Source organism: Erithacus rubecula (assembly GCF_903797595.1).
Source record: "Erithacus rubecula genome assembly, chromosome: 3".
NCBI classification, from domain to species: domain Eukaryota; kingdom Metazoa; phylum Chordata; class Aves; order Passeriformes; family Muscicapidae; genus Erithacus; species Erithacus rubecula.
This window is the reverse complement of record NC_136689.1, coordinates 53,704,020-53,723,971: the sequence shown is the minus strand read 5'-3', so window position 1 is coordinate 53,723,971 and position 19,952 is coordinate 53,704,020. Positions and strand designations below refer to the sequence as shown.

Genomic DNA, 19,952 nt, shown 5'->3' with positions numbered 1-19,952 from the left:
TTTCTGTGGTGCTGCTCTCCTGTGTCTTGTTCCCCAGTCTGTTTGTACATGCAGGGTTGATCCATCCCAAGTGCAGAATCTAGCACTTGTCCTTGTTATAATGATTTTATATGTGTTTGAGATTAGGACTTGTTCCATTTTTTTCTTTCTTAGGGTATGTTTCTCACATTTGTCTAAAGGACCAGAACAGTGGATATTTAAAAGAAACAAGGGATGTGGCCAAGATGGGGGAAGGGGTGCAGCTGGCTGCAGTCTCTTAGTTGGGGGGCTTTTTCTTTGGAAGTGCAAAGATACTGGGGAGAGTTCAGCAGGGGGGCCAGGGACCGAGCTTGTCCCTTGCTTTCCCCTCACTCAGGATCAGAGGGGAGGTAGTTGGGCTGTTGCTGTGGGGAGAATTCGCTGTCAATGCAGAGTTTTGTAGTGCACTGCTTTTCTCCTTACCATGGGTGAGCCTTTGCTTGTAAGAGCAGCCGTTGAACTGGGACCTTTCCAACACCCGACCTCACCGGGAAGGACTCACACCATCCACTCGGTGCCCCAGGGGAAAACCCTGACCCCGTCCCCGCTCTGGAGAGAGTGTCTCCTGGGTGCTTGTGGCAGCTGCTTGCAGAAGGTGTCTGCTGCTGCCCAGTACCTCTGTTTTCTGCTGCTGCTTCAGGCTTTTTGCTACACTAACCTGGCATCCTGTGCCTGCAGAGATAGTCCACAGTGCAGCTCCTGGCACAGCTCTGGAGATTTTGCTACACTTTTTACCACCCCAGGTGTGCCTGCCTCTGCTATTCCACCCTGTTGTTCCAAGGTCCTGCTACAGTCCATTTCGCTATCCAGAGGGGCACCGGGACCAGCTGCCCCCCATGGGTTTGTAGAGGAATCCCCTTTCCATCCCTTCTCCCAGCTGTGCCGCCATTGCCGTGTGGAGGGAGGGGCTGGGCCTGCGCCACAGCGCCCCCTGCAGGCGCGGGGGAATCATCGCACCCGCCCTGCCCGGCCGGGAGCCACCAGCGCCCCTGGCGGCTGTGACCGGAACTGCACCAGAGGGGAAAGCGCCCCACAGCCCAGAGAAGGCTGGCACTGTGCCTGGGGGGTTTCCTTCTGTTTGTTGTTAATGCTGTAGCTCTTGTTGTTTGTCTTGTTTTACATGTATATGCACACACATTTATATGTATACGCACACACGCACGTGTGAAGGACTGTTATTCCTTTTCCTATATCTTTGCCTGACAGCCCCATAATGTTAAAGTTATAATTTGGAGGCAAGGAAGTCACATTTTCCATTCCAAGGGAGGTTCACACCTTCTCTGGCATGTAGCTGTCTTTCAAGCCAAGACACTATGGTTGGTGCATGCCTATCTCTCTGATTTGCCAAGGTCTTGCTATGGGGCCTCCTTGAGCTCATTCCATTTGGTGTCATTGGCAAACTTACTGTTCCTTGAGTTCTGCATCCAAGTAATTTATGAGGAGACCTGGGCCTAAGATGAACCTGTGCAACCCTACCAGTGACCTGATGCCAGTTTGACATGACCCTCTTCACTGCAACCCTTTGTGCCCAACCTTTGAGCCAGTTCCTCATTCATCTCATAACATGCTTACCCAGCTGTGTGCACCCCACTTTGTCCAGAAGGATCCTGTGAGAGACAGTATCTAAAGCTTTGCTGAAGTCAGAAAGGATACAATCTACTGATGTTTTTAGGTCACCTAGGTAGATTACTCTGTTGTGTAACAAAATCAAGTTCATCAAGCAGGAGTTTCCCCTCATGAAGCCATACTGACTGTGACCAGTGTCTGAGTTGTCCCCAGGTGTTTTTCAGTACCTCCCAAAATACAGTTTTCCATGATTTTACCCAGTACTGGAGTGAGACTGACTTTTCTTTAGAGGGTTCCTTTCACAAACTTTGTGTGCCTCTTAAAAGGGTATATGGGGGATGTCAGGGGTTTTTCTGGCTTTTAGGCAAGTGTTCACTGTGAGACTGTTTTGAATCGCCAAGATTTAAGCAATACATGCTGAGACTAGCTATCATTTCAAATAGTTGAAATTACAATGACAGTTAATCTCTATTCAGAAATCCTAGGACTGTCATTAGAATTTTATTTACAAAGTTGTACTGATTCTTCATTGTCTCTTTGCCTATCTGATATTTGTGTATACATTAGTTCTCAGGTTCTCAAGATCAGCATAGTTTCTGTATTTCTTGGCAGAATGTACCTTCGAAGGTTTTTTTGCTTGAGTTCAAGAGTTTCCAAAACATGGAACATAGATTGTATTTGTGAGGAATCCCACTCAAAATTAATGCCACTCAACTGAATGCTGCCTTCCTTTTGTAGTTCTAAGAGGTACATCTGCTGCAGGGGTATTCTGAACAGATGTACACTCCTTTCCTGGACTGGAAGATGTAACCTCTGTATTGGATAATATGCATAATTCAAAATTGAGCTTTTAGAAATCAAGCTTGTTAGACACTAGAAGCAGCTATCTATTTGTAGTAGGTACTGTAGTACATAAACCTTTGATCTGAGCATGCTGAACACTTAATACAGGTTTTCTATTGCCTACCAATTAAGAGGAATCTTATATAATTAGCAAAGTCTCTTCTTTCCTGCTGCAGATATAACTAAGAAATACTTGTCCATTCAGACCAGAGATACAAAGAGTATTTAAAATTGGCAATGATCTAACTATATTGTGTTGAGAAGTTAAATAGCATGAGCATTCATGTTAAACCTCAAACAGTGTAGAGAGGAAGACACAAATGTCATGAAGTGAACCTGCCCTTCCTCCATGGCAGTTCTCTGGCAGAGTTTTAAAGAGGTGCATTGAATACTGAATAGTCGTAAAATAGTTTTAAACAAATTAATGTATCCAGTGAAAATGCAGATGCTAACCATGTGACCATAAGCAAAGCTAGTTTTAATCTTTAGATACCCATCTGTGATCTGGAGGCAAAGCCTTTAATTCCATAAATAATGGGCTTTTGATCTTTAGAATAGTTCAACATGTTTCCTACAACTGAGGGAAATAAATTAAGGAAGAATTCCTACTTCAGAATGGTGTTGTAGCCTCCAAGTAGTATACTTTTAAAATTAAGGGTATTCTTAAAATGTTTTCATACTGTGACAAACTGAGATGCTTATGGCATGTGAATTGTGTTTAAATTATAAATTAGTCTCATCTTTCAACAGAATAAAAGATGCTAAGGTGCCTTAGCTAGTTGTCATCACTCAGATTTTATGAGTTGGGTTTATTATTTTCACTGCCACTGTAGAGCAAAACTAAACTATAAAACTTAAAACTTATCAATTTTCTTAAGAAGCTTTGTTCCTCTAATAGAGAAGAAAATGTAAAATATGTATGAGGCAACTGAGAATAATAATTTCCATTAGGGCTAAAATAACTATGTCAATTACTTAAAATCTGAATGTAGTAATTATTTGGTACATTTCTTACTAGTGTACTTGTAAATTGGTAAAACACTATTTTCCCTTTAATTTCTTAATTTAAATGATTCTGTGCTTTTTTTCTGCATTAGTATATTAATCGTAAGAAAGTCTGACTACTGAACACTATTTATTAATTATATTAACCTGCCTTATTTACATCCCCTGATGTAATATTTTGGCACACTTACCCACAGGAGGTGAAATGAGCTCTTTGGACTTGAATGAGTTTATTTTCCACCATGGATTATTCAAAATGACACATAGCATTAAAAGTGCTAACAGCATGTTGCTCACTTTGATTTCCTCGTATTGTGTCAGGTTGTTTTTTTCTTTCCATCCTTATGAAATAACTCTGCATTTCTTATTTCTCAGGAAGATGCAGAGAGGGCCAGATACTCTCACCAGTCCAGTCGGCATTCACATTTGGTTTGTGTTCAAACTGTATATCCTTTTTGATCATATCCTTCAGAAACCAAACCAAAGCAAAAAAGGATTTGGGTTCTGGAGGGTGAAGCTTCCAGTATTCTAAGTATTTGCAGTTTTAGTCATTTTGAATCACATATAATGTTTAAGTTCATCTGGTATTTGATTTCCATCAATATTAAAAAGGTAGTTTATTTTTATATGTTTCAATCTTACAGCCTCTTCTTGCACTTTGAGTATTAGTGTGTTTCTCTGGTATTTATGGAAGAAAAGGTCTCAGTACCTTAATATACAATTTGAAGAAGAGTTTGGTATGATACAAGGATACCTTTCTTTGAGAAAATGGGTGTATATTGTTCATTAATGGCAAAAAATGTAGCCAAATTATGTAAGATATCCCAAAGACTGCTAACAGTAATATTTATTGTATAGGTTCTTTTATATCATCTTCTGGCCATATATATATATTGCTAAATAACAGTTTTATTGAGGTTATGTTAACATTTTCCTGGTCTTGGATCTGTCTAGAAATCAGCTGATCATTGATCTGGGAATATAGGCCAGGAAAGGGACAAATTACTAAAATAAAAGCCTTGGTTTTATGTATTTTGGAAGTGGAAAGGAGCTTTTCCTTTGTGTGACTTTTAAATAAGGTGACTGTCACTTGCTAAGAGGTCTTTGCAATTAAATGTAGTTTTTGATTAAGTGAATTTTGTGTAATGCCATGCAAGTTCTAGTGTTAGGTGCTTCTGCAATTTGCTGCACGCACAAATGATTTTGAACAGTAAATGGTTTATCAAGAAAACAGGTAAAATATTCTATGTGCAACTCTTAGGAACTTGTGAGCTGGTATAGATTTGCTCAGATCTGCTCTTGTCTTGGCTGACATAGCAAATATGCTAAAATGGAGATTAAGTAATTGGTCATTGTCTAAACAAGGGGTTTTGAACTGGGCAGATAATTAAGCTAATTTTCGGGGGGCTCATTTAGAATTTCTTTGACTGCCTTGGTTATTTTCTGTCATTCAGCAAAGAGTAATAGAATGAAATTTAAATATTTATTTCATATCTTGATATATTTTTTATAATTTCATTCTCAAGCGTTCCTCAGATATCAGTGCATCTCACAGGAGCAGAGCAAATACCTCCAAAAGGAGAGATCTTTTGGTGTGTGACCTGGAATGGGCATGCTTTTTATATGGAGTGTGAAGTGTTCACATTGTAACATTTTCTGTGTCTACTTACCAAAGCAGTAGTTTGGTGAAAGCATGCTTACAGAAAATGACTGCTGCAATGGTTGGTCTAATAAAGTACTTTGTGATAGCAAATGTGAGAGCTGACAGAAAATGCTAAGTGAGGTTATCTTCAAGACAGAATAGTTAGTAAAGGGATGGGAATTCATCTCTTCAGCTGCTCGCTCACAATATCCCCAGTAGAGAAATAAAATAAAATGGAAAAAGCTTGTCCATCAGCCTCAATAAGTACAAACATGTTGTTGAAAGTTACAACAGGAAACACTCTTACAACAGGAAGCACTTCTATATGTTGTGATCTTAGAACAACAGACAAGGCTGAAATACAGAAATTTTTCCTTTCCATTAATGGATATGTCTGTATATTTGTGGTATTTTTAGTTTAGGCAAGCTAAACATATTTTAGTAGACTGTTAAACTGTAAATAGTTACAAAAATATAAATTAAGCATCATGATGCTAAGTGTCTGAGTGATCTGTCTTCATTCTGATAGTAAGGTTGCTTATTGAAAGTAATAATTAAAGAAGAAATTGCTTTCAAAAATAAATAGTTCAGTTGATTAAAACTGACATAGTGACCTATGGGTCCTGTAGGTAATACATTTAGTAGCACAAAAATAGACCGTAGTCTCTGTTTCATCTACAGTATTGAAATATAATTTAATATATTGGTAATATTGGAACTATTGAGATAATATGAATACAGTATGAAATAATATTAGATAAATCTGGTCTATATTAACTTATAACCAAGTATATATAACCAACAGAACCTAAATCTGGGGAATTTCTGGTATTAATTTGATGTCTAGAAGAATTTTTCAGATGTAACAATAGACAAAAATATTTTTTCTTGCAATACTCTCATTACTCCTAATTTTGAAAATTACACTGGGCAATACTCCAGCATGCTACTACTGTAAAGTGTAATATTATCAAACTACCTTTAGTTTCTTTTGTCTGTTGTGTTCCAAGTAGACCTCGGTTGATATTAGATTATATTTTGTATTGCACATTGTCTACAATCAAAATGCCTGTGAAATTTTTAAATGAACATGAACTGGAAAAAAACAAGCTTGCTGTGAAAATTTAAATTTTCTTATTTGAAAAAAAGAAGTATAAACTTCACAAATTTTGCTGTTCCTGAGTGACAAGAAGCATGGGACACTGGCTAAACTATTATTACAAAGCTGTTTTTATTAGTATTCTTAAGACTTGCCAAATCTGGTAGACTCCCATTCTCTTTACACGCAAGTGGCCCTTTCATCACACTGTTCCTTTTTTTTCACACACTTGCTCCTCCCGAGAACACTTAATCCCTCTATCCCCAGCTTTAATTCCTCCCTGATCACACAATGCTATTTCCCCTCCCTCCTGTAAAGTCTTTCATACCCTGTAGGCAGTGGCCTTCCTGAGCCTGTAAGGTGCCCTGGAAGGTCATTGCATCATGATGAGTTGCACAGCTCAACAGGGGGGCTGATGATCCTTTAGTGTAGAGAGGAGCCTTTTGTTACATAAGCTTGTAAATGCTGTCTCAGTTTAATGAAATCTACCACATGAGACTTGGCTTAGTTATTTGAAATTCTGTCACTAAAATCTCATTAAATATTTCACATAGCATAGTGTTGTCCAAAATTATCTTACCTATCATAAATTTGGATGCTATTGGGGAAAAAATAGTTTTTGTTAAGTTATCCAGCCTCAGAAAGCACTTCAGAGCTGGATAAATGAATATTCCTTAGTGTTTGAATTTTCATTATTAGTGGAATATGTTTTCTTGTAATTTTCCTGTATTTTAGTCATTCTTTAAAAGGCAATTTAACGTTTTTAACACTGTGATTTTCACTATATTTAATTTTTTTTTGCCTTAGTATGACAACACTAAGGATATATCTGCAAGATATTTGGTCCCTGTATATTAATACTTTGCATGTCTTTGAGTGAAGACTGTTTTTGTACTTTGTTTCTAAGGTGTAATGGTACTAACTAGTGACTTTAAATTCTTGACTTTAAAATGTATGTAGGTTTATACTATCTCACGTTCAGACCTAGAGTAGCTTTATAATTCTAACACTTTCTGTTACATGTAAGTTTTTTCAGGGAGAAAAGAGAACTGTCTTACAGTAAACACTTTCTAGTATTTAGTTGTTATTTCAAAACTTTGTAGTGAAGTGACATACAGATTAGATTTGGATGACATCCTTAGGGAAAAACAGTGTGTATCTATTTGTATTCTCCATTACCACACAGAAACTTTAACTTAATCTAATGGAAAGTTCTTTCAGTTCAGAGAAAAAGCAGCTTTGTGTATCTTTATACAACAGGTTTGTATATCTTTACTTAAAAGACTTCTTTCATATTTCTATGAAGTGATAGTAGATTGCATTACATTCTCCGTGGTATTATGCAACCAAAATTATTTGCTGTTTTGTTTGAGCATGGCATTAGAAATACAGAGTATGTGGTAGCTTTTGGGCTTTTATTCTTTACTTTCTTAAAAAAGTTATATGGATTTGGTCAACAGTAGGGAAAACATTACAGCATTCTGCACAAGGTCTAAGCTTGGGAACTCTTGGGAAATGTTAAGATAAAACTTTTGTTTGCAAGATCTACAGGTGCAATCTTTGTTTTCTCTCTTCTTTCCTTCCTCACCCCTCAGAGTGGAATTTACTATGATCAAAGAAATTATAGCAGCCTTGGACATAGTAAACCAGTTCCTTCCTACCATGTTCGGGTCTGTCTCCTCTTTCTATATTAATTTAATTATTTATATAAAATGCATCTAAGTGGTTTTGCTTAACTTATGCCATATGACACTAACTTATCTCTCTATGACACTTGCAATTATTACAGTTAAAAGTGGTAACAATTGTATTTTTTGCTTGCAAAGTTTGTGTTTTATGAAATTAATGTGTAACATGCAGGTTACTTTGTTTGGTATGTGAGGTTTTATGTTTAAAATATCTTCCATTTCATGATTCTCTATGACATATGGAAAACAACCAGCAGCTGTGATAGTTGATGTTCTAAATTCCTGTCATAAAAAAAAAAAAAAAAAACAACAAAAAATGACTTAAATGTTTAGCACCATTGCAGTAATTTTTTTCCATCTGAATAGAAATGATAAAACATCGATATGTCATGAGGTGGGTAATATCTTCCAGTACCTGCAGCTGTGGTCATGGCCAGATTTCAGTAACTAGGTAGAGGAAGCTGACATGTTATTTGAGCACTAGTTTGAGAACTACTCTCTTCCACAAATCTGCTTGCAAAAATATTAGATTGGTTTAATAATGTTTAAATTGATTTCAAATATAACGACTTTTCCTGGAGGCTCTTCCACTCTTTTCTAGAAGTTTGTCTACTATAGATAGATTAAATTTAGTATTTAAACTTTAGGACATTTGTGGAATATAGAACATAAATTAAAAAAAAATGCATGCAGAAAAAGTATTTCTGACTTATTCTATTCTTCACATTATAGTCATCTTCTCTATACAGTGGTCCAGTGGCACCAACTGGGAATTACAGGGTTAGTACAATGCAAAACAATATCTTACTTATCTTTAGATATTTGGATAGCCTCATATGAATATAAAATTACACTTTTCTTCATAGGTGTCTCCTTTAAACACTGCTTTGATAAAAAGTATGAATTTGTTTTGTAATCACCGTTTGCATGGTTGCCTTAAATTTGTTTTGTATGGCCATGAGGCTTAGCAATATTACATGTGCATTTTTTGGATCATTTTAGAGTTGCATTTTTTGTGTATAATTTTCTGGAGACATTCGGTTTAATTTTAACATTGTTAACTTTCCTCTTTAAAGTATTTTAGTAGTTGCTGCTTTACTGCTCTTTTTGCAGACAAGCATAGTGTTGGTGAATGCAACAATGATGTTGAAGAACACTGGAGTTAGAACAAGTTAATTCAAGCATACTAAACAACAACTGCATGTATAATACTAAAAACATATTTTAAAAAGTTAAGCATTTGAATGGAAATCGGGAGATTACTGAAGTTTGTGGTGAATATACCTTGAATACTTTTAAATAAGATACTGTATTTAAATTTAACAGACATAAAAAATACAATAGCATGAAAACCTAATCTGTATCTTTACAGAATAAAGAGTAGCTAGTAGTGCCATAAGAATGGCAAAGATAGCTCTACAAAAAATTATCTTTAAAAAGTGGCATGAGCATCTGAAAATTTATGCTTTTTGCTGCTATAGTAGTTAAAATTCATCTTATACTGCCATTTAGAGATGTGCTAAACCTATGTGAAAAATCATCAAATATTATGTAGTATTTTTAATTAGTTAGTGAGATATTCCTTTGCACTTGGATTAAAACCAGATGATTTCCCTTTTCTGGCTTTGTGCATGTTCTCAAAAAAAATATTAGAAGTTTCAGTGAGAGAACAATACCATAAACTTCTATTGCATATAACTCTGGTATTCATGTAATTCTAATTTCTGCAAGAGATTCTTTCATAGAAAGGGGCAAAGCAGCATGAAATGGTAATTCTTTTTCTTTTTATATTCCATTTCTCAGAGCTGCTTTTATTATCTACTGCATAAATAGATTTCTGTTTTGCAGCTTTAAACATAACTCTTTCAGAATAATGTGCATGGGTGAGTGTAAAAGAAAGCCACTGAGTGTACAGCCTAGCTTCAGAACCCAGGGTGTGTTAAAATTTCTGCAGGCTTCAGAGCAGTTAAAACCAAATTGCAATTTAAATGTTTAATTTTAGTTAAAAATAGTTAAGATTTGATTTTTAAAAACTATTTGGCTGTTTTTCAAGGGAATTCTTAGTCACACATGAAACTAGATGTTAGTAAATGCTGCTGAGAATCTTAAAATTTTTTTTTACACAAAAAGTATGCTACTAACTAGAAACAGGGTAAGAGAGTATGTGACTGTGCATAGGAATTACAGTGCATGAGTGTGGCCTGATAATGGCTGAGACTGGGTATACATGGTACTTCATTCCTTCTGTCTCAGGCCTCTTTTTGTGGTGATGGATGACGTAACTCAAATAGTTCTTGCACTCCTAGTGTAATAGGCCTTTGGTTGTTTCTTTCATTATTTTTGTTTTCTGCAGACAAAAATCTATGAAAGTTGTGAAAATGTCCTTCATAACTTTTCTTTAGCCATCTGAATACAGTTACTCTTCGAGAGCAAGCTCAGTCCGAAGTAGTCCTGTGGTGAGCGTTCCTGTGCACGATTTGCTGAATGCTTTGATATTAACACATCAGCAGTTATGAGTACATCCACTTGGGAATGTTTCACTGACCAACACACAGATTTGATTTCTCTATTCCACATAAGAAATTTTCATTTGTCACAGATGTGTTTTTTAGCAAGATGTAAATTTTTAGCAGTAAAGTGGTAAATTGTACAAGGAATTTGTTTTTCTAAATATCTTTTTAATTTTATAATAAACAACTAGTAGCTAAAGTATAGTACATTGTTGGGGTTACCACCCTATGTCATAGATGGGGCAAGCACATGAAACATACTATAGTACGTGTATAAAACTCTTTCTTTTGGGGAAAAGGATTAATGAAAACGGTTATATCATGCAGTAAGTTTGCTCCTTTTGTATGGTAACTGGTGTCCAAAATGAGAGAAATTTGTTCCTGGATCTGTATTAAAAGTGTCATTCTAAAGTTGGCTTTTTGTGCTGCAAAGTGATTTTAAGGAGTTTTACTTTGCTTCTGCCACAGAACAATTGTCTAAGTTTCATTGATATAGCTGATCATTTGTCATGCTACACAAAACGAAAAAGTGATCAGTGTTCTAGTATGGGCCAAATTGAAATGTTCAGTCATTTTTAAAATTTCTCACATATTATAGGTACTCACAGTGCTATAGATACTAAACAAATAAGACCACATTTGTCAGAAACTAACATTTTAGCTACAAGAGATATCAAAGTGAATTTTTGAGGATGTAGGAAAAGGTGATTTTGCTATTGCTTTATGAAGTTCTAAAGTCTAACAGGTATTGACACACATATGTAGTCTCTTGCACTTTGAAAGCACTGTTTGTCTCCTTGTTTGTTTTGACACTGAGATTAATTTCTTAAAACTATATACTTTGAGATATATAGGAATATCTTTATATATATATGTATATATCAGATCTCACTGTATATATGTTATACCAATAATGCCAAGGTACAGTCACTCACACTAGTGAATGTTAAAAGAGTTCAAAGTGTTAGTTTAATGAAACAATCCTGAAGAGCAGATGAGAAAAAATCTTATGAATAATTTTACACTCATTTCCTGCTGTTTCTGTGACTTGTATTTTGGTTTCACTCTAGATAATGCATTTGAAGTCAGCTTAGTACACTCTGGAAATCAGAAATGGAAAAGGTAGAAAACTTTGTGAGAAACTGTACAATACTCCTCAATCTTAACATGTATCAGTTTTGATGAACCTATTGGTTCAAGATAGTAGGAGTACAAAAAGTATGGAAGTACAGGAGGAGTATAGAAGGAGAGACAGCAAGGTTTATCAGGTGTATGGGCTTCTCAAGAGCAAGGAGAAGTAGATTTTGAATGAAAGAGAAGTATTGTCATAGATTGTAGCCCAAGTTGTTTGTTCTTTTGCTGTAATCATAATAAATAAGAAGAATTCTCTTCAGTATCTTTATACTTAGTGAAATGCAAGTGCAATGGGAAAGTTTACCCAAACATCCATCTATCAAAATTTACTTACCTAGCTATGTTTAATGAAACTATTATGAAGAACTATTAACTACTGAAGACTACTTTAAATACAGATGTAGCTGGAAATTTTTCAGAGAAATAGAACATGACATAGCAGTAACAACAAACACAAATTCTGTAGTCCTAAAATAGCATAGTCTGAGCCAGGTGTTCATCAGTAAACAGTTTTATTCAGTAAACTGTTGTATACTAATTATATATGTAACTTTTAGACATCTCACTGTCTTCTAATCAGAATGAGGCTACACACACCTCAAGTATAAGGACTTTTTAAATTGTGAGAATTGGATAAGGGCAATATGTTTTCAAACTGTTCATATAAGCATTTTTTTCTCCTATAATCACTTTCACTGGGAACATTGTATTGAGTTTTAACTTTCTGCCTTTTGAAATAGAATGTTGTCAATAAGCTTATGATAAACCCACTCTTGCCATTATGTACTGTGTTTTACATACATAATTCTCAGGTAAGTATTTCACTTGAATTCCCATGGCTGATGCAATTGCTGTAATGCACTTAGACTATTTTGCCTTTTTAAGTAAGAAATGTGTAGTGCTAGCATTTTTTCCCTACCCTTTTAGGTGCCTGTCTGACATCTTTGGGCAATAACTTTGCCTTCTAGTGTAAGACATCTTAAACTTTGGAATGAGAGCGAGTTCAGATTATTATAACTAGCACTGTTTGGTTTGTGTTGATTTGAAAAAAAACATTTGTAGAGAAAAATAATTATTTTTATTTATCAATTTATATGATCTGCAAACTTTTAAAAATTTTTGTATTTTGTGTATGACCCTAAATTAGCACTTAAACTCCTTGGTATCTGATTGTATGATTTTTTTTTTTGGCGTTACATTTGAGCAAAATGAATCAATAATAGATGTTCATTGTTTTTGGTGTAATAATAGAGATTTAAGGTAGGATTTTTTTTGTTTTTAATAAACTTTTTGTTCATTCAGTGGTGTCATCTTCAGTTTTCTTTCACCTTCTCCTTATCTTTTGAAGTCCTCTGATTTTTCTGATCAAAGTGAAACTACTGCTGACTATTTTAGTCGTTCCAACCGCAGGGGAAGCGTTGTTTCTGATGCAGATGATGGCCAAGTTTTGAATAGTGTGAGTGTAATGCTTTTGTTTACATTGTAGTGAATACAGCAAAATCATGGATTTTCTTTTCATACTCTAAAAGAGTAAATACTGTAAAAGCATGCTAAATTACTTAATTTCAAATAGGTTTATTGTGGGGTTGGGGCTTGTTTTCACATAAAAATGCACTGAGTGAAGTTTTAAAAAGCATGCTGCTTTATTTTGAAGGAGATTTTGCCTGTTGCTAGAAGCATGTGACAAGTGTAACACTTCACATTTGTGTGTGTGTGAGATAAGCTTAACCATCTCTTGAAGACCTGCCGTGATCCCATAAACCAAATCAGTGAAATACAACATAGACCCAAACATTTTACATTTTTTCTTTATGGAAATTAATAATGCTAGGGAGGTTTAATGTACTTTTTGAATATTATTACTTCTTTTAGTGACAAAAATACTTAGAACCTGTGCCCATGTTAGTGTATTCTGTGCCCATGTTAGTGTATTTTAGTGTTCCTTCATCCCATATGAGATTTTGTCAAAATCCATTACTGAAGCACACTTGTACGGAATCCCGTGCTAATCAACATATCATGTTGCAGGACAATTATTGTGATGGTTTTCCTGTGCAGCTCCCTTTAGTCTGAACACGGTTCATACCAAACCTAGCCATGTTCTCTTTCTTCCTGCTGTAAGCTCTAAAAATTCTTGTTACTTGCTGGCAAAACTTTTGTGTTTAATACCATGGAGAAAAAAGGCAAATTTCTGTTCTTAGGTATATCTTTTGAAATAGCATTTAGGGTTAGCACATGCAATGGGTAGGCAGAGAGGCTGAGACCACTGTGTGTATTTAGTTTAGCAAAAGGATTGCTATGTGGTCATCAAGAGTATGTAAATGCTTGCTTAAGTGAGAGCCAAAGTCTTCGTTCCCTTGCCAAGCAGTGCAACAAGGGCCAACAGCATCATGCTTCAGTTTAGGAGTTGAGACACTCCAAGAAGCTCCACTAGGATGTTATTGTTGCAGTCTGTCAGGATACAGCAAGGCTGGAGAGTCTGTGTTCAGGAGCTGGTGAGACCACTAGATCAAGCCACAGCTGTCCTGGACTGTTTGCTGTGGTTCTGTTTTGAATGGGACACTGAGACCTAGAGTATTCTCACAACCATTTTCTGTGACTTAGCATTTAGATGATATTTTAATACTATTACAGTGATGTATAAGTTGTAATTAATGCCACTTATCATCTGTACATTCTCAAATCATGAGAGACTGATCAGACTAATTATTTCTCCAGCTTGAACTTCAGTGCTTTTTTCCCCATAATAAATCTGACTTTCTACAATTAATGCTCTGCTAAAAGAAATGTGGAGGTTGAGATTGGTAGTTACGCTGCCTTCTCAGTTGCTTGTGTTACCATTGTTATTTATTATTAGATTCAAAATTTATTTTTTTATTTAGGTTACTCTAAAAGTATCCTTCTGATCAATTGGATTCTTCACATCATTCTGTCATCATGCTGGTGACAAGTATTTACAGTTTGTAATTTCAGTACATCATGGGAGGTGGTGAATTTGTCATGAAGAAGCAATGTTGCTTTTATAGAAACCACAATAAGGGGAAAAAAAAATCTTCTAAAGTAGTGTTTTTTTCTTCTGTGATTACAGTAGACTTCCAAAACTCTTTTCCCTAGCATAAAGAAAAACAGGTGCTCTTTGAGAAGCAATATATGTGAGATACCATATTAAATGTGTGTTTAATCACACCTATTTTAATTCACAGAGATGTAGAAAACGTGGACACTCACAATATAATTTTTCAATAGCAGGTTCCCAAGTAAGAAGGGAGTGTGGTAATTCTTTTGCTTAGTCTTCAGTGCATAAAATATGAATTGAAATGATTTCGTAGATTGCTTTTACTTAGTACACTTGAGTTACAGGCTTTTACCTGAACCAGTTTTATTGTGATGTAATCACAGGTGACACTAAAGAGATTGAAAGTACAGATGTGTTTTCTTTCTATTAACTAGGCAATTCACACTGCTGTCACTGACTGCCTTAAGTGTAGCTGCATGAAGCTTTGCTTCTGTTATGCCACCAACAATTGTAGTGATTGCTCTGTTGAAATTTAAAATAGTAAAATATGTTTTGTTGCTCAGTACTGGTAAGGACATTTTGAAATCTTTAAAGAAAAGTTTCTGGCTTTTTTCTTTACAACCAGTCATGTATTTTGCAATTGAGGTAAAAACTACTTTTTTAGGCTAAATATTGTTTTTCCTATCTTGATCTGTGCTAACATCTGGAATTTTGAAAATTGTTTCATTTTTAAGTATTTCTCATCTCTTTGAACAAAAGATGCTGATTTGGTAGTCCCTTATTACACAAGGTAATCATGTTCCCTATTCTCTTTCAGCTGGAAGAAAAGAGTGAAAAATCACATTCAGAAATATTTTCAAGGGTAAGAGTTTTAAATTTTAAAATTATTTGAGTGTTCATTCACAAATTTGCAAGTATTGAAATAGTTCAAAATATATAAATTCGGTGTGTTTTTTGTCAGGGTTAGCTTGCGAAGACATTTTTAGATATACCTTTTTATTGCCCAGAATTAATGCTTAATGGCTTTTATTTCTTAAGGAAAAATTTATTCTTTCAGTTTACTTTTTTACTTCTTACTTTTTAAAAAATCTATATGGTAGATTCTCATTGTAGGCTTTCTTTTGAATCCTGGATGGCAGAAATTATATTATTTAGAAATACTGTAAATTATTAAGTATATGAGAAATAACCATTCCTAACAGAATGTTTTTCTCTTTTTGAAGCCCTCATCTCGCAATTCAGTAAGCACAACTCCTCTGAGTGGCAGCTCATCTAGGAGAGGAAGTGGAGATGCAAGCAGTTTGGTGGATCCTGATGCCTCCCTCAGTGAATTACGGGTGAATTGCATCTTCCGAAAATTTGGAGCTAGTTTAAATAGGAAGATTGTTCTATAGTACAGAACTCCTGTAATAATAAGAAAATGCTATGAGGCTGTGATTTTCAATCATGAAGTATTTTTTTTACTTTCTTGGTAATTTATGTTAGTAATTTTGTGTTCATAATTATGGTTTAAGAGTTTAGCTTATTAAGATGTGCCTTTATTTATGTTGAATTCCAAACAATTTTGTCATATTTGAGATGTCTTGGAGTTGGGGTTATAAACAAAACCTTAATTTCCACAAGTTGTGGTGAATTAATTATAATTTATTACAGGGTTTGTGATATGACAGAAGTACATGTAAACTTTTTAATGCTTTTTCAACTTTAAATTATTTCCCCATACTTCTTATGCAATGGTTCATTCCTATGTCCTGCAGGATATCTATGATCTTAAGGACCAGATACATGATGTAGAGGGGAGATACATGCAGGGACTTAAAGAATTAAAGGTATCAGGGCTATTCCCAAGCATGCATTCTGAATGGGTGTTTTTGCATAATGGAGTTATCACTGGTTTCACTAACGTATAGTGGCTTCGCTAACAATTTTTAAATTTTGTTGAAGCATGTATCTAACTTTTAATGCATGAAGAGCATCAACTTAAAATGTACATGAGATTGCATGTTTATTATTTGGTTACCATTAGAAGAGTATTAAACTTCGATGTTTTTATATATATAGATGTTTTTTGATAAGATAACGAGGTAATCAGTTTATATTTTTAGAGGCTTGTTAGCAAATAAACGGATATACAAAATAATTGTGAGATATCAAAAGGGAAGCAAAGAAATGAGAGATAATTATGACAAAGAACTTAAGAATTAGTCTTCCAAATTTCAGCAAATAGTTCATATTACGAAGCAAAACCAAAATAATACTTTTGAAAGATGTACTGCAATTAATTTGGGCAGTTTTATTGCTTGCAGGAGAAAATTAATTTTGCTCTAATTCTTTGCCATTAAAAAAAATTACTTATGCTGGTTTATATTCCCATTATTTTCTCTACATCACAGGTTGGTTTTTTCAGCATTAGGCTAATGAGTGCTAAGGAAACTTTCCTGTCTGGCAATCCAGCATCCACTGTGGTAGTTACATTCCCACCACCCCAGACTTCCACTGCGGGGAGCAAAACCCCCCAGTGAGTCACCAAGTGAGTCAATGGATGCTGCACTCTCCATTCTCACACTGTCAGTTTCATTGTGGGCTTGGCCACAGGTTTCCGTAACAGTCTCGAAGATCTGGTTTCTCTAAGTACTTTAATCATGGCAGAGTCACACAAAACTGGCTTCAGATCAATTGCTGCCAGGCAATCCACGGGCTTTTGTATCCACAGTCCCTACACACTGGGGGTCTGGGGTTTTCTGCTGAGCCATTGGCTCTAGTCCTGTCTCTGAGTGGCACTTACCTGGCTTCTGCCACAGGTCCCTGTACCCCTTGTTGTGCAAAGGGTCAGTGCCAGATCACTGCTCTTGCTGGAGTCTCCAGCCATTTCTCCCTACCGAGGGTGCAGTCTGCTGTTTGCACTGCAGCAGCACACTGAACTAACAACTGCACTAGGTGCACTCTTCCACAGGAGATTTGTCTGCATTTTGACTTGTTTAAGCTAGTATATATGCCTTTCTTTTTTACATTTTCACACAATTAACAGTGCAGTAAATTTAAAATAATCTTACTTTTCACTGTTTTGTATTGAAACAGAATACAACAAATTATGGGGTTTACAAATCTTTTCCAGGATATTTGTTCTATTCACTTTTCTATTGTCAAATTATTAATGGTTTCATGTAAAAGTAAAGAGAACTTTTCATATGTTTTATATCAATATAGAGACTGAACTAGATGAATGCTTCTTGTGTTAGAACATGTAACAGTGATGTATTTATCAACTTCCTTGAATTTCTTCAATTTAACTATATATTAGATGATATAGTAAGGGGAAAAATGTAGTATGAGCTGTTTAGTGTAGCAAAAATTATGTCCTTTTTGAAGGATAACTTTACCTTTAAAGATACCTTTAAACCTGATAGGAGGATGTTCAGATGAAGTACATTTTGGTGTAGTTATATTGCTCTATGAATATTAAAAGGACTTCAAAGAGTAGTAGATTACAAGATCATTAGACATAGACATGAGACTGGATGAGTTGAGTGTAGTGTAGATTGAATGTAATGTGCGACTGCTTCATATTTTCAGATTGGATCTAGCTCTTACATCTCTATGTGTTTGCCAGCATCTCATGATTACTATTCTGACTCATGTCTAATGGATATTATTTATTGTAATCCATTACAGTTACTAAAGAGCACATTGTGCAGTAGAAAGATTTTAATCTATGCTCAGCTTCCGAATTGAACTGCATTTTATGTTACTGCTAATACTGAATAATATGTTCCTTAGTTCACATTCCATAGAGATTCTTTTGGGAATCTTTTTTTTTTTTTTAATTAGAAAGACACTGCCTCTATCTCAGCTTGTACTTGATCAAATTTGTCTTGTGTATGTTACAGAAGAGTTAGCAGGATACCTTCATTTACACTATGTTTAAATATTGGGATTTTTGGTTGGTTGGTTGGGTTTTTCCCAGTGGTGGATTAATGGGGGTTTGTAGTCACACTACCTTCTGAACTTTCTGGTTGCCCTTATGCTGCTAAAAGTGTGGGTTTTACCTGACTATCTGGGTGCCAGCAGAATAAACTCTAATATGACTTGATCTGGCTTCATTAGGTCTTCAAATCTTTTACTGTCTTATTTTGATTAAGTTTTGTTGCTTACTTATACATTTCTTTGCATAATCTGAAAAGGAATTCTGTTTCTTTCCTCAAAAATTTTTGATGCTGTTAGCAGTGCACTCTCTTAATGTCTGTTGCCTTGAATCATCTTGTTCTAGCCGAGCAAGCTAATTTTTGGAGCACTTTACTGATGAAGTTGTGGGTGGTATTTCTTCATAGCGTTAGGTTATATGCAGAGCCTCATGTGTTTTCATTTCATTCTATTCCCACTGCTTCATCCTTAAAAATCCTACAGGCTCTTTCAAGCGCTCAGAAATTATTTCAAATCAAACTGGAAGCCTTTGTGAAATTGCATGGAATTCTTGAATTATGGGGAACATGTGTAATCCTTGAAAAAAGACAGTTGCAAAGAAGTCTTTGCAATGTTTAACCCCATAGAGACTTAGACATAACTTAGCTTCTCTCTCAGAAGCAATTTTCACTCTTTAGTATCAAAATCAATCTATTCCTCTTCTGTAACTGTAGATTCACCCTCCCTTGCCATAATTTTTTTTCCATTAATGACATTCTAATACAGTGTTTTAAGCCCCAGTCAGTCTTGTCTTTTAAGGCTGGAGTCCTGGAACACCTGGCATAGAGAAAGAGGCTGAGACAATGGACTTTGATAAGTCTAGGAGTATTGGTTGGCAATATTGTTGCTGTTTTCAGTGTGTCTGATAGGAGGCAGTGGAGAATAGAGGGCAGACTTCTTTGCAAGGGAAATATGCAACTAAAATATAGACAAAAGTTGAGTTGTAAGAGCAGAAATTCCAATTAGAACTCAAGAAAAAAAGAGTTTTCACAAGGAAAGCAAACACTGGTGCAGGTCATCCAGCAAGTTTGACCATCTGTAGTCTAGATATCTGGAGATACTTAAAATGGAGACGAGCTGTGAGCAGCCTAATCTTTGTTGTTCCTCTTTAATTAGGAGATTGGACCAGATGGCATTCAGAGATCTCTGCTGAACTAAATTACTACGTGACCCCAGTCACCACATTCAGAGAAATAATCAAATTGGACTTTTTCCCTAGTTGCATTTTTTTGGGTTAAATTTCATTCCTTCCTGTGAAATTACTGTAGCATTCATTATAATAATAATATTTTCCTTTTTTTGCACTCAACTGAATTATTCTTTCAAAGTCTTAGGTTTGCTGTCTCTAGGATTTTATTTTGTCCATCTTTACAAGATTTGTCAATTTACACCATCACAAAAAGAAATGTTTTCTCTTCAGAATTTTAATCTTCAGAATTACTTGCATGCACTTACATTTTTTTTCTTTTTT

The 19,952-nt window shown here is 35.3% G+C and overlaps 1 protein-coding gene across 22 annotated transcripts in view; it reads left to right on the top strand.

Annotated features, from left to right (window-relative positions):
- The window catches only part of LRRFIP2 (LRR binding FLII interacting protein 2), a 51,508-nt gene that overhangs the window by 17,722 nt on the left and 13,834 nt on the right, over positions 1 to 19,952 (top strand). For 6 of the 22 annotated variants that reach the window (XM_079301941.1, XM_079301942.1, XM_079301946.1 and 3 more), the window contains 9 exons: positions 3,808 to 3,861; positions 4,959 to 5,024; positions 7,769 to 7,843; positions 8,594 to 8,641; positions 10,264 to 10,317; positions 12,854 to 12,961; positions 15,339 to 15,383; positions 15,745 to 15,858; positions 16,279 to 16,350. In XM_079301941.1, the coding sequence (XP_079158067.1) occupies positions 3,808 to 3,861; positions 4,959 to 5,024; positions 7,769 to 7,843; positions 8,594 to 8,641; positions 10,264 to 10,317; positions 12,854 to 12,961; positions 15,339 to 15,383; positions 15,745 to 15,858; positions 16,279 to 16,350 (636 nt within the window). The remainder of the gene's footprint in view (positions 1 to 3,807; positions 3,862 to 4,958; positions 5,025 to 7,768; positions 7,844 to 8,593; positions 8,642 to 10,263; positions 10,318 to 12,853; positions 12,962 to 15,338; positions 15,384 to 15,744; positions 15,859 to 16,278; positions 16,351 to 19,952) is intronic. The other 16 variants (XM_079301944.1, XM_079301951.1, XM_079301947.1 and 13 more) reach the window with 7 other exon arrangements.